This window comes from Anas platyrhynchos, chromosome Z (assembly GCF_047663525.1).
Source record: "Anas platyrhynchos isolate ZD024472 breed Pekin duck chromosome Z, IASCAAS_PekinDuck_T2T, whole genome shotgun sequence".
In the NCBI taxonomy this organism is placed as follows: domain Eukaryota; kingdom Metazoa; phylum Chordata; class Aves; order Anseriformes; family Anatidae; genus Anas; species Anas platyrhynchos.
In genome coordinates, this window is record NC_092621.1 from 36,085,499 (window position 1) to 36,099,523 (window position 14,025).

Here is a 14,025-nt window from a genome sequence, read left to right on the forward strand (position 1 = left end):
TAAAATGGTAATAGACACTGAAGGATTTACTTTTTTCTTTTTTTTTTTTTTGCATAACAAATGAGATCACGTTATTTGCCAGCTGGGCAGAGGTAGCAGATGGAGTAAGCGCAAAGGAGGACTACCTCTTGTAGCTCTCACCTAATCTTGGATTGGTTTATGCTGATTGCAAAAGGGCTCCTTTATAGTGATACGAATTACATGGAAAAATGACATTGTTCTTAATAAAAGAAAAAAGATTATTTCCATATAACTATATTACTATTTGCCAAAATAGTATTTGAGGCACCCAAACTACCTATTTCCATCATTTCCTTTGTTGTTGTTGTTGTTGTTGTTGTTGTTTTTAATAAGAAACAGAGACATTAAATTCAAAAGTGGAGGGAAAATTAATGAAAAAAAAATTGAAATCAATATGCTTTTCTTTAGAAGTTTACCTGATTTTCATAGGATAAAGAAGGTTTGGAGTGCACTGCACACTCCTTGATAAGTAGGATATGCCCTGAAAACAGCCTTATCTTTGTATGACAACATACAGCAGTACGAGGGAGCGACTACCTTCATGGTATTTTGTGTGATCAACAAATGAAGGAAGCGCTATTGACCAACTTCAATAAACAGTTAGTGAACGGATAGTAGAAGGAAAAGAGGGGAAAAGAAATTAAACGGAAAAAGAAGAATTTTAATGACAAAGGTGAAATTATTGAAAGGGATGTTGGGCTGAGGTTACCGTGAAGGAAAAAGCTTTGTAGACTTCCCAATTATGACAAAAACAACAAAAAAAAGGAAGGCCACTTGAAAAATGACTAAAATTAAATATGATGAAGGCTTGGAGACTTTCCATGAAGATGTACATGTAATTTGAAGAAAGAGATGAAAGATGAACATGATTGAAAGTAGAAATAATGAGTATAAAGACAGAATAAAGAATTATTTTTCACCATGGGTCTGTTAACACTTGCTATTAAGGTGAATCATAAGTGACAGCAGGGAAATCAATGCAAATGAGGAAACTGGGAAAAGAATCAAGCATTCAGATCACCACCATGTGGTGCTTTGTACGTCTCGGCCTGTCTTCACTCAGGTTGAGACATAACTTAGAAAAGAAAATACGTGGCACTAGCACGGCAAAAGCAATAGAATTGAAATGGGTCAGGATGGGATTTTCAGACTGACTGAGCACAAGCCTACCTCAGCTCCCCTGGAAGTTACTGGAATCAACTTTAAAAGAAGGAAAGTGGAAAGAAGACACTGGTAGATGTATTCTAAGATTTTATACTAAAGCAGTATGATTTGGTAATTTAAATTTCCGATAAAGTTAACTGTAGAAACCAAATCTAACACTTACAATAAATAGATGAATCACTGAAGCGTGAATATTTCATGCTTGCCTCTCTCCTCTTCTTAACCCTTCCCTTATTGTTCTTTCATCTATTACATTCTTTCCTATACTTTTTTCTTTTTACTCTTGCCAGCCTTTCTAGAATATAACCACATTGTTGTTTTTTTAAAATTCCCTCTTATGTTTTTGTTTTAATTTCTGAAAGTATTCCCATTTGTTCCTGTTTTAATTCAGCTTGCTGCCTCTATTTCTCTGTTTCCATTTCTTGTCCTACTGATTTTGTTTGTGCCTGGGTTTCCTTTTGTGCTTCTGTATTTTCCCTTTTCAACCATGCTTTCAATGCCATTTTTAAAGGCCACACACTTCATTAAAATGCAGATTCTTATACAGAACAGTCAGCTAGTCAGCTGAATGTAGTTTTGTAATGGGTAGCAACACAAGGCATCAAAAAATTCTAAGTGCAGAAAGGCATGATCTGATGGCACTGAAGGGCAGTGAGAAAGCTTACAAAAATATGGTTACTATAGATTAAAAACATGTTACCTTTTCATAGCTTCTTCCCAGGCAAAATAAGTACAATGACATTTGCCTGAGTTTCCTTTGTTTGGACATCTATGTCTGTGCATATGCCACGAAGTGAAATATATTCAGCAACGAAAAACATTTCTTGATATATACTATTCAGCAGTAAATTAAGAGCAAAACACTTGTTGACTGCAACATGCTGATGTTTTCTTCTTACAGAAAAGTGTGCAAGGCTGCGTGTTGAACAATGATGTTAGCTACTGATGTTTTGTCTACAGAAATGCTAACTCATACGAGCAACTGCCAAAATTGAATCTTTGCATGGAGGAAGGTAGAGGCATTCACAGCTGCCGTCCTGTAGCACATGCAATAGTGGAGGTAGAGACACATACTCTGAGTCAGCTGTGCTGGCAAAATTAGAAGTAAAATGCAATTACTTAATTCGATCTCTGCAGGCCATTCACATATTGTAGTTGCAAAAAAATCACTTTAAAGCACATCATCAAGAAAATTATTTAGTTTATTTTTACTGGCTTTGTTTTCATCAATTATGATAATTATGTGCTTTCTTCTGATCTGCAATTGTGTATTTGAACTAAACTAAGTACAGTCAAAAACATATTGAAGTAGGAGTTTTCCAAAATTCTCTTTAAAAAATATTTTTTTTTTCAAAGATTGTTGATCATTTGAGAACAAAGTTTTTATTTCATACTCCACAGGTGAAAAACTGTCAAACGTAAACATTTGAGGTTTCAAAAGTTTAATCTTGAGAGTCTCGACTTGTCCTTGATAGGAAGGCTGACTCGGTCTACTATCTGTCTGCTAGCCAGGGATTCTAAGTTTAATAAATTGGGGATAGCTTAAAGATTTTTCTCCTGAGTTGTAGCACATCAAACATTGTGTCTTGAAAATGTTCATGGCCTTTCTTCTGTCTGAGTCGTTTCAAGGGAGGTTTTGATTTGAAGTTCAGAACAGAGGCTGCATACTCAAACTGTTGTGTGTTTGTAACCTCTGTCACTTTCCTTTTTCAGCTTCCAGAGCTAAACTCAGCATGATCAACACTATGTCAAAAATTCGAGGCCAGGAAAAGGGACCAGGTTACCCACAGGCTGAAGCCTTGCTGGCAGATGCAATGCTGAAATTTGGCCGCGAACTTGGAGAAGAATGCAACTTTGGTAATTTGATTAATTCCTTTTCCATTATACTGAAATAAAAATGGTAACAAAATTTAATATTTCTTTCATTATTGGAGTCTTGTGCTCTTATAAAGAAATAAATTCTGCAAAAAATGTGAGAGTTCGGCTTCATCAGTCTTAACCCTTGAGGTCAGTTTAGGGCTGCTGAGATGATGTAAATCCAGTATCTTTTGCAGATTTGAACAAGAGATTTTTCTCTCAGAGCTGGAAGTCAAATTGTTTTAATTTGGAACCATACCCATATAGTCTTTAGGCTCTGTCATTGATTATGCTAAAGGGACTTTGTTGTGGTGGAAGATATACGTGTTCAGAAATGGTATTATTATCTATCTGTGCATACAATAAGAACCTTTTAACCTCAGAATTAATGTTACTGTCTTTATTACAGGCAAGGAATTAAGGATAATCAATTTTTTAAAAGCCGTTACTGAAAATCTTCATTCCTTGCATTTTGGCCTTTTTTCTGGCCAGCTTATGCATTTAAGGCACTAGTGCATACTCCTGTTTTGCCTGTAAAATCCTTCTCCCCACCAAGCCCCAGATGAATTTACAACTTCCTGAGTTAGAAATGTTAAACCAAGATTTTACATTACATTCTTTAACGCTGGAGGTCTAAGTAAAAGAGGTAACATTCATAGCAGGATCCTTTGTGTCCTAATTGTGTGAGCTGCTCTGTTGGCTATTTTTATATGTCAACACCCCAAACATTCAAATAAGACCCTGAAAATTCTGTTTCTTTTTTGAATCTTCATAGCATGTTGTTCCTTTGTTCCTGGCATAAAGACGTGAGCAATGGAGAAGGTACTTGTTTGTTGACTAGTAATTGACTAGCTTGGCAAATGTAGGCTGGTTTGTACTAAACACTATTGAATTATTTTTTTATTTGTTGCCTCTCACTTGCTGAATTTCAAATATATTTTCAAAGTGAAAATGAAGAACTAATAGAATTTAATTTGTGCAAATTGCTCTGTATTCTCTGATGATTGCATTAGTACACAGCAGAATAGATATGGCAATTATTTTCACATTCTTAACTAATAGGAGCTATTATGGCTGTTTGTCATCCAGGTCTGGCAGGCTCTCTAATTTTGCCTTGCATTGCTGCCATCCCCTGTTTGGGAGACAAAGCTCCTTCTGATCCCTTTCATTTTTAAGTTTTCACACCCTTCCTGTTCTTGAAAGGAAAGTAGATTTTCTTCCACCATCCTACATCTCAAACCAGAGAATATTTTTGAGCTTCTTTTGTTTCCATATAGAGGACATAAAATAGAACAGTAACTTTTTTGGACATCAAGTGATCTTGGAGGAGATCTCAGAAATTCAGGCAGATAGTTTTCACTAAGTTATATGAACTTGTTTAAGGGTAGGAACTAGAGAGTTTCTTCAAAAGAATCTTTTATTCCCTTCTCCCACCGGCTCCCCCAACAAAAAACATTGTAAATGTTTACTATTTTTACATTCTCTGATACAAATAGGAAGACCTAGACTTGCATTAAAACTATTTTTATATACAATCTAATATCTGGCAGCAACACTGGAGCAAATGAAGATAATTATTTTTTTAACATATTTTCTTCACCAGATTGAGGAATGAATGGACAATGAGATATGGGTAGGGGCAGGCTGTCCTTATGCAGTATGAATTCTCAAGTTCAGATATATTGCAGGGCTGGAGGCTGCAGAAATGTAAAATATGTGTTGCCCTTTCATGTGGTTTGCCAATCTCTGTTTCTTTCCTAAACTTGAGGCTGAAAACTGAATATTAACTGAAATTTCCATGAGTCATTCTACAGTGCTTGGAACTAAGTTATTTTAAGTTAAACTGGGCATCTTCTTTTTCAGGACCAGCACTTGTAGATGTGGGAGAAGCTATGAAGGAGCTTTCTGAGGTCAAAGACTCTTTAGACATGGAAGTTAAACAAAACTTCATTGACCCACTTCAGAATCTCCATGACAAAGACCTGAGAGAAATACAGGTATTGTCCTCAATGTGGTATTTGTACTCTGTACGTGTATACAAAATATGTAAATGTTCAAAATGCTTTTGTTGTCTAATTAAAAGCTGGCTTTTCATCTACAGAGGATCTGATTTGAGTTTTACTTTTCAGTCCTGTCTCTCTCATTGATGGTTTAGAAGGGGAAGGATCAAAATTCTAACATTGATTCTTCCAAAGGAAAGTAAATACCTGAAGTGTTCATTCTGGGGCTGGTAGCATTAACTTTTTGGAGGTTTGACCTGGCAACTGCTAAATAGAATGACACGTATGTTCTGTCAGTTAATAAACTGGAAAATCTTTAATAAAAGATAACATTAAGATCCTTTGGTGATCTGATGAAATTGATTAAAAATATTTTCTCTGTTGTTTTGTTCATGAAAACTACTACACAAGCAAAAATGTACAACCTTTTGATTTTATTTCAATCTTCTCTTAAATTTCTAGGGGAAAATAATAGTATTCAGATAATTCTACATCAGAGTTAAATGTCAGAAACTCTCGTATCTTTTATACAGGTATCGACTGCAGTTACCCATTCTGTGTGGAGTCTGTGTGGCCTTTTTAAATGCTGAATGTCTGTCATATTTAGAGGGCAGAGCATCTTAAAAGAGATGTAAAACCACATCATTGTTTTTCCCCTCTCGGGAAGGAATGATATACAGCAAACAGCTTGAAAATCTGCATGGATTATCTGATTACAATGCAGATGGCCTTTGGCTAAAGAGAGCTGGGAAACACCCTTTATTCTGTGCTTACTTTTTCCTTTTTGTTCTTCAGCATCACCTAAAGAAAATGGAGGGTCGGCGCCTGGATTTTGACTACAAGAAGAAAAGACAGGGCAAGCTCCCTGATGAAGAGCTTCGCCAAGCACTGGAGAAATTTGATGAATCAAAAGAAATTGCTGAGTCAAGCATGTTCAACCTTCTGGAGATGGATGTGAGATATCCCTCATTTATGCTTTGAGCTGAATCTTAACAACAAAAGAAAGATGCTTGTTCAGCAGTGAAGGCAATCTAAAGCAGTCTAGAACTTGAAAACCTGTATAAGTCTATGATGCCACAGTTTCCTATAACTTTAAAATGGGGAAGCACTTCCTACCTCGCTAGACTCAGTGAGACACAGTGAGAAGCTGTATTAACGTACAGCATGCACATGCAGGACTAGTTTAGCAGGTGTTTGATAAATAAGTGAGATAAAGAATATCAATTCTCTATAACAGCATTGTACTTCCTTACTGAACAGTGTTACTTACAAAGACATAATACCTTCCTATTCAGAATTACATAAATGTAAATCATGATTTTTACTTTCTGTTGTTTCGGGGTATGATCTGTTGCTTTTGTTCAAGGATGTATGCTGCTGATATGATTGGTAAACGTCAGAGATGATATGCTCACAACCTCTATGGTCTCTGCCCTAATCGTATGCAGTAATGAATAGAAAAGCCAAAATTAATGTGACTGCTGAAACATGACTTTACAGCATAGTTTTCACTTACACACTAGTTGAGGAATGAGCATCTATTAGTTTTCTTTATTTTCTATTTGTAAGTAATGTTGAAACTGTAAAGTGAGAAGAAAAAGTTGCTACTTCTGGATGAGAACAAACAAACAAACATTACAGATGAAGTCTGTCTTACAGGGTATCTTGTCAACTGATACTCTATTTAAATATTCCAGTTGAAGGAAATGACTGGATTTAAGTTTAAATTCATGTGTAACTTAATACCTCATTTTGTTGCCAGAGTGCTTTAGAGGGGACATAACAAAAATGAAAACATTTGCGTATCATAAATGACATATAGCTGTGCTAAAATGAAAGTATAATGAATTTGTAGTTTTAATCCCTGTACTAAAATACAACCCCATATAACTAGATAGTCCTGGCCTGCATGACACCATTGAGAGGTATATTGTGTGAACTGCTGGGAACTACAGCATCCTCAGAAGAGCTTTGGATGATTTTTCCCTCACAAAGTAGAATTCTATCTGCCTTCACTACAAATACCCTACATACAAAAGGATGTAACATCTTCCTGTTTCTGTCTATTGCACAGCCCAGAATGCATAAGAAGCATGACTGTACTCTGTACCATTTTGTGTCCATCTAAGGGTGGGGCAGAGAAGGTGTACTATGTTTTCATTACAGTCTGATTTTTACTTTCACAGTGTTTCTTGAATGAAGTAGGTCTGTAGGCTACTGTTCGTGCAAACAGGCCATGGAGATGATCAACAGAGAAAAGTTGCAGTCACCATTCCATATCCGATCATAACCAGACATGGTAATACATGAAGGCTGATATGTAGCTATTTATGAACTACAAAGATGGATGATTTTTTTTGAGTGAAAAGTAAAGGCACTGTCTTTGCAGTGTCAGCCTGAAAGTGGTCTTTACTTTCTACTGCTGATGTGTTGGTACTGACCTAAGATACAATGTTTTAATGTCAATCCTCAGATCGAACAAGTGAGCCAGCTTTCTGCTCTTGTACAAGCCCAGCTGGAGTACCACAAGCAGGCCACACAGATCCTTCAACGAGTTACTTCTAAGCTGGAAGACAGGTAATACACTTCCTTTAAATTTGTTGAATTGCTTTTTATGTTTTACAGAGTCAGAAAACCTATGAGTAGAATGCAAAATGTATGTAACACTGACTTAGAATGTTTATAAAAACATGCTTTCAATTAAATCACATTTGACAGCTTTGGTGAGCTGAGATGCTTTCCTCAACTCAGTCATACTTAGAATTATCTATATCTCTAAAACACATAAACCGTAATTTGCAGTTGCCTGGTGAGACAGTCTCTGTTTTCATAATCACATAATTAGCAAGTTCCAAAAGATAACCTTTTTGCATTCTACACATTAATGGAAGGCTTAAACTTCCTTAAAATACTCTTGATTCTAGGAAACGAGACTTGGCAAGCATTGGAAGACTTAGAGTAAAATTCATAAAATCTAGAAGGTCAGCAAAGATTTTTCCTTTTAAATTCTCTTTTTCATCAAGTAGAAGGAGTAGCATGACAGTGCATCTGGGAAGCAAGAACAGTTTCCTTGGAGATATTTCTTTTCTGAAGAAACAAGGCTCATGCTGAGCTTTTGGAGAGATTTTAGGAAGTCACTAAAACTGTCACCTTCAAGTTCATAATCTGTGAAAAATGGTATCTCCTTCACAGAAATATTATGAGTTATAGAATTAAGTGTTTTTTTATTCAAAGCTTTACTGTTTTGAAAAAAAAAGAACTGTAATTGAATGAAGCACAACAAAGCCTTTTTGTTTATTTTGACAACGTCATTACTTTTGTTTTAAATATATTTCTGTTTTATATTTCTGAAGAAGAAAATCAATTTTGGGGGAGTGACTAATACAGATAATATTTTAGATGGTGAAGAGACTCTTGTTATCAGGTCCAAAACTGGTTAAGTTTGAAGCAGTTTTTTTCAATGCATAAATCATGGTGCAGCCAACAGCAGCTGTGGGGCCAGACTAGGGAAGGTTAGAGAAACCAACCTGCACTTTAAATGCAAAGGTCTTGACTCAAATATTCTTCCCTGAGTGGTATTAGAATTTCTTATGTAAGTTCTTCTGCATAAATTGCTCTCATTCTGTCAACATTAACTATGAATCTGAAAATGTACCCTTTCCTAGAAATTCTCGACTTCTCAATTAAAAGAATACATTAACATGAATGATGCATAATATTTTTATTTTGAGAATCCAGGAAAACTGGAGCTGTGCATCTCTGTGAAGCAAGTATTCTAAATTACAGATGAATGCAGTCAATACAGCAAAAGTCAATACATTCCCACACAGTCTCCTCACAAAAGGACAAGAGTTGGCATCAACCAGCTGAATAGTTAAGGCATGCCAAAAGTAGCAGCAAAATAACAGGTTTCAGTCAAGCTAAAAATGAAGGTAGAGTTATTTGTACAGTCCTTCTTTAAGCATTGCTAGATCATATCACAGGTTTTTCTCCATTATAAACTCTTTGTTATTCTTAGACAAAAGGAAGTTGGCCAAAACACTATTTCTTAAGGGAAAAGAAAAATGAATAACTTAATAGCACAGTTGCATCAAGTCGTTATTGGTAATTTGAACTAACATGTTAAATAAAAATTACTCCAAATCCAAAAACTTTTAAGACAGGCTGATTCATGGATGTTAACTTTAGCCTTGGAATTAAAGATACTTGCATCTCATCCATTGACAAGACAGTAACTCTTGACATTCAACTGATATGTTTTGGCAGAATAAAAGAGGCATCATCTCAGCCCAAAAGAGAATACCAGCCCAAACCTCGTATGAGCCTGGATTTCACAACTGGTGACAATACTCAGCACAATGGAGGAATATCCCATGCCACCACTCCCAAACCAGCAGGTAATGGCAGTAACAATGTGAGGGGGGAAAAGCCAAATTTGGATGAATTTTTCTACAATGCAGAAGTTCCATGCTTCCTCCTAGAGAGTAGTTCTTTGGTGAGGGAAAATGAGAATGGTGATAGTATAGGTGAACTGCTTGAACTAGCTATACCAATTCCACCAAAGGACATGGTCCAGTTGCAAAACAATATTCTTTCTAAAATATTCACATCCTCAGGCATGTGAACATGGATCCACTGCTTTAAATCTTCCGTTGGGTCAAAAGTTTCCTTAGTACTAGAAACACAAAGAGATGCTGCCATACTAAATTCACCTCAAAATACAGATCTTAACGCTCATTTAGAAAACCCAAAGACCAACTGTAAGTTTTCCATGAGCATCTAAAATCCTAAAACCCTACAAAACTCCATAATCTTATCCTGCTCTATAAAGACAGGTATTATATGCAGCCTGAAATTAAAAATCACTAAAAACAAGAACAAAGTCAAGTCAAGTGAGTTTTCCATCCAGCTGGGAGCAGGATGAAACATTTATGTGACCATGCATCATTATTGTCTTAACAATGTACTTTATTTCATATCAGCACATACTAAGCCTTGTCACTTGTTTCTCACAGTGATGGTCTGTTAATTCCATGTTACAGTGGTGGTTGTCCTCTTTCTGATCCCTGACATCAGCTGTTCTGGTTGATCTCAATGACAATTGCTAGCACTTCCTGTATTGCAAGATAGTTGTTTTTCACTAGATCTTTAGTCAGGATTTCCTTCCTTCCTGTTGTATCCTGATGAGAATATTTACTGTTCTCCCAAGTATAGGCAGCAACAGTATCTCCATTTGGCACCTGCAACTGGAAATAGTCTTGCATAGCCTTCTAAAGCAGTAATTTTCTCATTATGCTGGCAAGACATGGGGGGTTATACTGAGGACTATGGATGGGAGTTTACGTGTATACTGGGGATTCCTCATTCACAAGTGTGGCTTGAGTCTCGCATAGTAAAGGTCTTCCTGTCTTGTCGCCAGAATTTTCTTCTTCCTTTGTATTTTTGTGGTGTCATGAACACTTGTCTGTGCAAAGGTAGTACAGACTGATATTCCTGTATCTCTTAAGCATTTGCCTTTTCCTTTTCAGAGAGCAATATTTAGCGTTTTCTTCAATGGGTATGCTTTCTTTTGAGGTTCTCATCAGTTTCAGAGAACTGCCTTCTTCTCTGACAATTCTTTAATGTAGATTTGGGATGGTTCATTCTAAAGCACAGAGCTTCAATGTTCGTTTGAATTTTAGTTCTAGTTTAACTTTCATAGCTAGGTCTTTTATGTTTCAGCTGCTAGAGACGAGGATACCAAACAGGCATCATAAGGCTTGTTAATGCCAGCAAAATAGACTTCACGAAAAATAAAAGATGTGTGCTGTCTTATCTTTAACTTTACCTCTCCAGCAAAATAAACAGTCAGCAGTATGTAAAGAAATGAAAGGTTTCACTACAGAATTTCATGAATTAAGTATTCTATTTGAAAAACTTACTGTATTGACATCTATAAAAATGTAGCTGAAGCATAGATATTCTAGCTACAGAGAGTGGTTGAAATGAGTATGTAAAAAGTCTGAATTTGAAACCCATTCATCATGAAGCCACTACATATGAAAAAGCTGGAATATATATTCCTAGAAATGTCATTATAGGGTAATGGCATGTATCACTTTGCTCTGACCACTGGAAGCACATGAACTTTTACTATGGGAAGGCAGGTTCCATACATTTTAGTTCTGATAAATTCTAATTATTTTGACCAGGAACAGTTACGCTTTTGGTAGGCTTGAAGCTATAGGAACTTGGGAGGCTGGAGGGTGGTGCAAGAAGAAAAGAATATTTCTTAATTTAGTACAAATTAAAAATCTATAAAAATCTATAAAAATCTAAACTAACTAATAACTTACAGTAATATCTATCAGCCATTCTAAAGGGTGTACATGATGTTTATCAACTACCATATTTGAAAACTTTCCATTTCAAACCTGTTCCAAATCTATCCTGGTGGTCATGCAATCTTCAATGGGGAGAAAATGTCTTTGGAAACCTCACTTTTAAATTTGGAAAATTATAAGCATATATGATTGTTTGAAGTATATCTGTACCAGTGAAGATTCCAAATAAAGGCATAGTTAAATCTTCATTCTCATTTCAAGATACCCCTTTCAGTGTTTACCTGAGACACAGACAAAGCCTCTGTGCCAGTGAGGATGGAAACGTATTTGGGCTTTTGTTTCATTTTGCATGTTTTGTAAACAGATAAAAATCAGATCCCAAACTGGTAGTAGCCTCTCTTTTAGGACTGGGCTTGACTGTAGTTAGTTATTTTAGTAGTTTCATTTACTAAAGGAACCACATATGAAAACACAAGGCTGCCAAAAGCTTTAAACTACCTTCTAATGCAGTTTAGCAGTCCAAATTTAGATGCTGTCAAAGGACTGTTATCACCATATGAATTACATCAGAACAGCAAAATTTGTAGAAAGTATGAGGGTTAGATGGATACTGTAACAGTTGAGAGTTTAAACATGCTGTTTCTTTCTGTTTCTTCTCCACAGGTGCTCACATGGATCAGCCATGCTGCCGAGCTCTGTATGACTTTGAACCTGAAAATGAGGGGGAGCTGGGATTTAAAGAGGGTGATATTATTACCCTTACTAACCAGATTGATGAAAACTGGTATGAAGGGATGCTTCATGGCCAGTCAGGCTTCTTCCCTATCAATTATGTCGATATTCTAGTTCCTTTACCCAATTAGAATGGCTGATTCACCACCTCTGACCCAGATAGTAATGTCAGTACCACTGCTTTCCAAATGCTGCTTCTTACACCTTACAAGTGCAAATTGCAGTGGTTAGAGTCATCAAGTCCCACCGAGCATCTTTGGTTTATGTGTTGTCATACTACGTAGTGGTGATGCGTGGTATCTTCTGAGCCAACACAGTGTTGTGAGCCAAAACAGTGTTAGGTCACTTGGCCATGCTGGCCTGGTGGTAACCAGAGCTATTGCTGAGACAGAGTTGGGAAGGCAGTGGCAAGCCAGACAGATGACTCATGGTGAAGTAGCAGGAAGTGAAGGCGGTATTGGGAAGATAATGCCTATCACCACTGTATTACTTTTCAATCTTAGTTCTCTACAAAAAGAGGGAAGAGTTCTTGCCATTCCATCTTTCCCTTCCTTATGGTACAGTTCACACAGGTCTAACCTTGTCTAACCAGAATTGTGTCTTCTGACCAAAATGGCTTGCTATTCTCACAGAGACAGTATAAATGTAGACCCTCTGGTTTCTCAGAAAGTGAACCACTGTACTGTGTGCCCTTCTGATCTATGCTCATTTTTGTATTCTTGATTGTTATTAAAAGCCTATTTCCATCCAGAAGTAAACTGTAAACCATAAAAAGGGGATTCCTATAATAAAAAGCTTGAACCACAAACCACATGAATTTGCCCTTCAGAAACATTGAGCATGCTCAACAAGATGCCAGTAGGAGGGCAAGATAGGGGATAAAACTGCTTAAGTGTTAACTGTTTCTTGTCAATTTTTGGCACAAAATCATGCTGCTTAAGAACCAGATATTCTTTGTAAACGCATTCACTGGGGAAGAAATCCAACCAAACACAACCCTCCCTTCTTTTATTTCTGTCTATCATGTGTTCTTCGAACATCATTTGTGCATATTCTGCCCTCAATGAGGACTAAATAAACCTTACTTCTTTTTGTGTTGAGCAATTAAAGACATGTGGCTGTATATGCAAAAACACTTCCCCATATGTTTAGTTCATTTTTTTTTTCCTCCTTACTGCACTTGGTGTGTACAGTGCTGTGCCTAGCTTCTCAGCGTTCTTTTGGTAACAATTGCAAAAGTTCTGTAAGTTTAGTTATCCAGAGTTCTATTTATCTAAACTATAAAGACTCTTTCAGAGGTTTAATGTACTGCTTCGAATGTGCCACTTCAGTACTGGATGATGTGAAATGACGACATTCCCTACTGCTTTATGTATAAACTGCATCATGGAAATATTGATATTTCAAATAAATGCTGAGAGAATAACTGGAATAATGTTGTGTATTATTATTTTATTGCTCATGAATCTGTTGTACTAGAGCTAATAAGAATTTTGTTTCGGAAAGCATTTTCTTCAAACCTGACCTGCAAATGTTTATATATATATAGGTTACTTTTTACATTATTATATTGCTTCTCTGAATTGCAACCCATATGTATAATAGCTCTCATAAACAGGGTACGCTGAACACTGAGCACATCATAAAGACCAGTATGTAATCTTGTGGAGACATGGTATTTCCCATTAAAGATGGATGGTTTTCAAAAAAAAAAAAACACCTAGTAGCATTTACTACAATGCTAGTAGTTTGTAGTAATATTATGTTTGTTTTATATAATTCAGCGTTTAATTTCATTTTATACTTTTTATTGTACACATAGAGCCAGACACCCATCCAACCACTTCCTCACGGTCCCTAAGTGGGTTGGGAGAGAAAACAATGAGAAAGCTTGTGAGTTGAGATAAAGATGGTGAGATTGCTTACTG

At 36.3% G+C, this 14,025-nt stretch overlaps 1 protein-coding gene across 2 annotated transcripts in view; it reads left to right on the plus strand.

Annotated features, from left to right (window-relative positions):
- The window catches only part of SH3GL2 (SH3 domain containing GRB2 like 2, endophilin A1), a 92,647-nt gene extending 79,115 nt beyond the window's left edge, over positions 1-13,532 (plus strand). For both annotated transcript variants that reach the window (XM_038170976.2, XM_072031302.1), the window contains exons 4-9: positions 2,899-3,042; positions 4,906-5,039; positions 5,838-5,996; positions 7,516-7,619; positions 9,309-9,439; positions 12,029-13,532. In XM_038170976.2, the coding sequence (XP_038026904.1) occupies positions 2,899-3,042; positions 4,906-5,039; positions 5,838-5,996; positions 7,516-7,619; positions 9,309-9,439; positions 12,029-12,228 (872 nt within the window). In that variant the 3' untranslated portion in view covers positions 12,229-13,532. The remainder of the gene's footprint in view (positions 1-2,898; positions 3,043-4,905; positions 5,040-5,837; positions 5,997-7,515; positions 7,620-9,308; positions 9,440-12,028) is intronic.
- Positions 13,533-14,025: the final 493 nt, after the last annotated feature.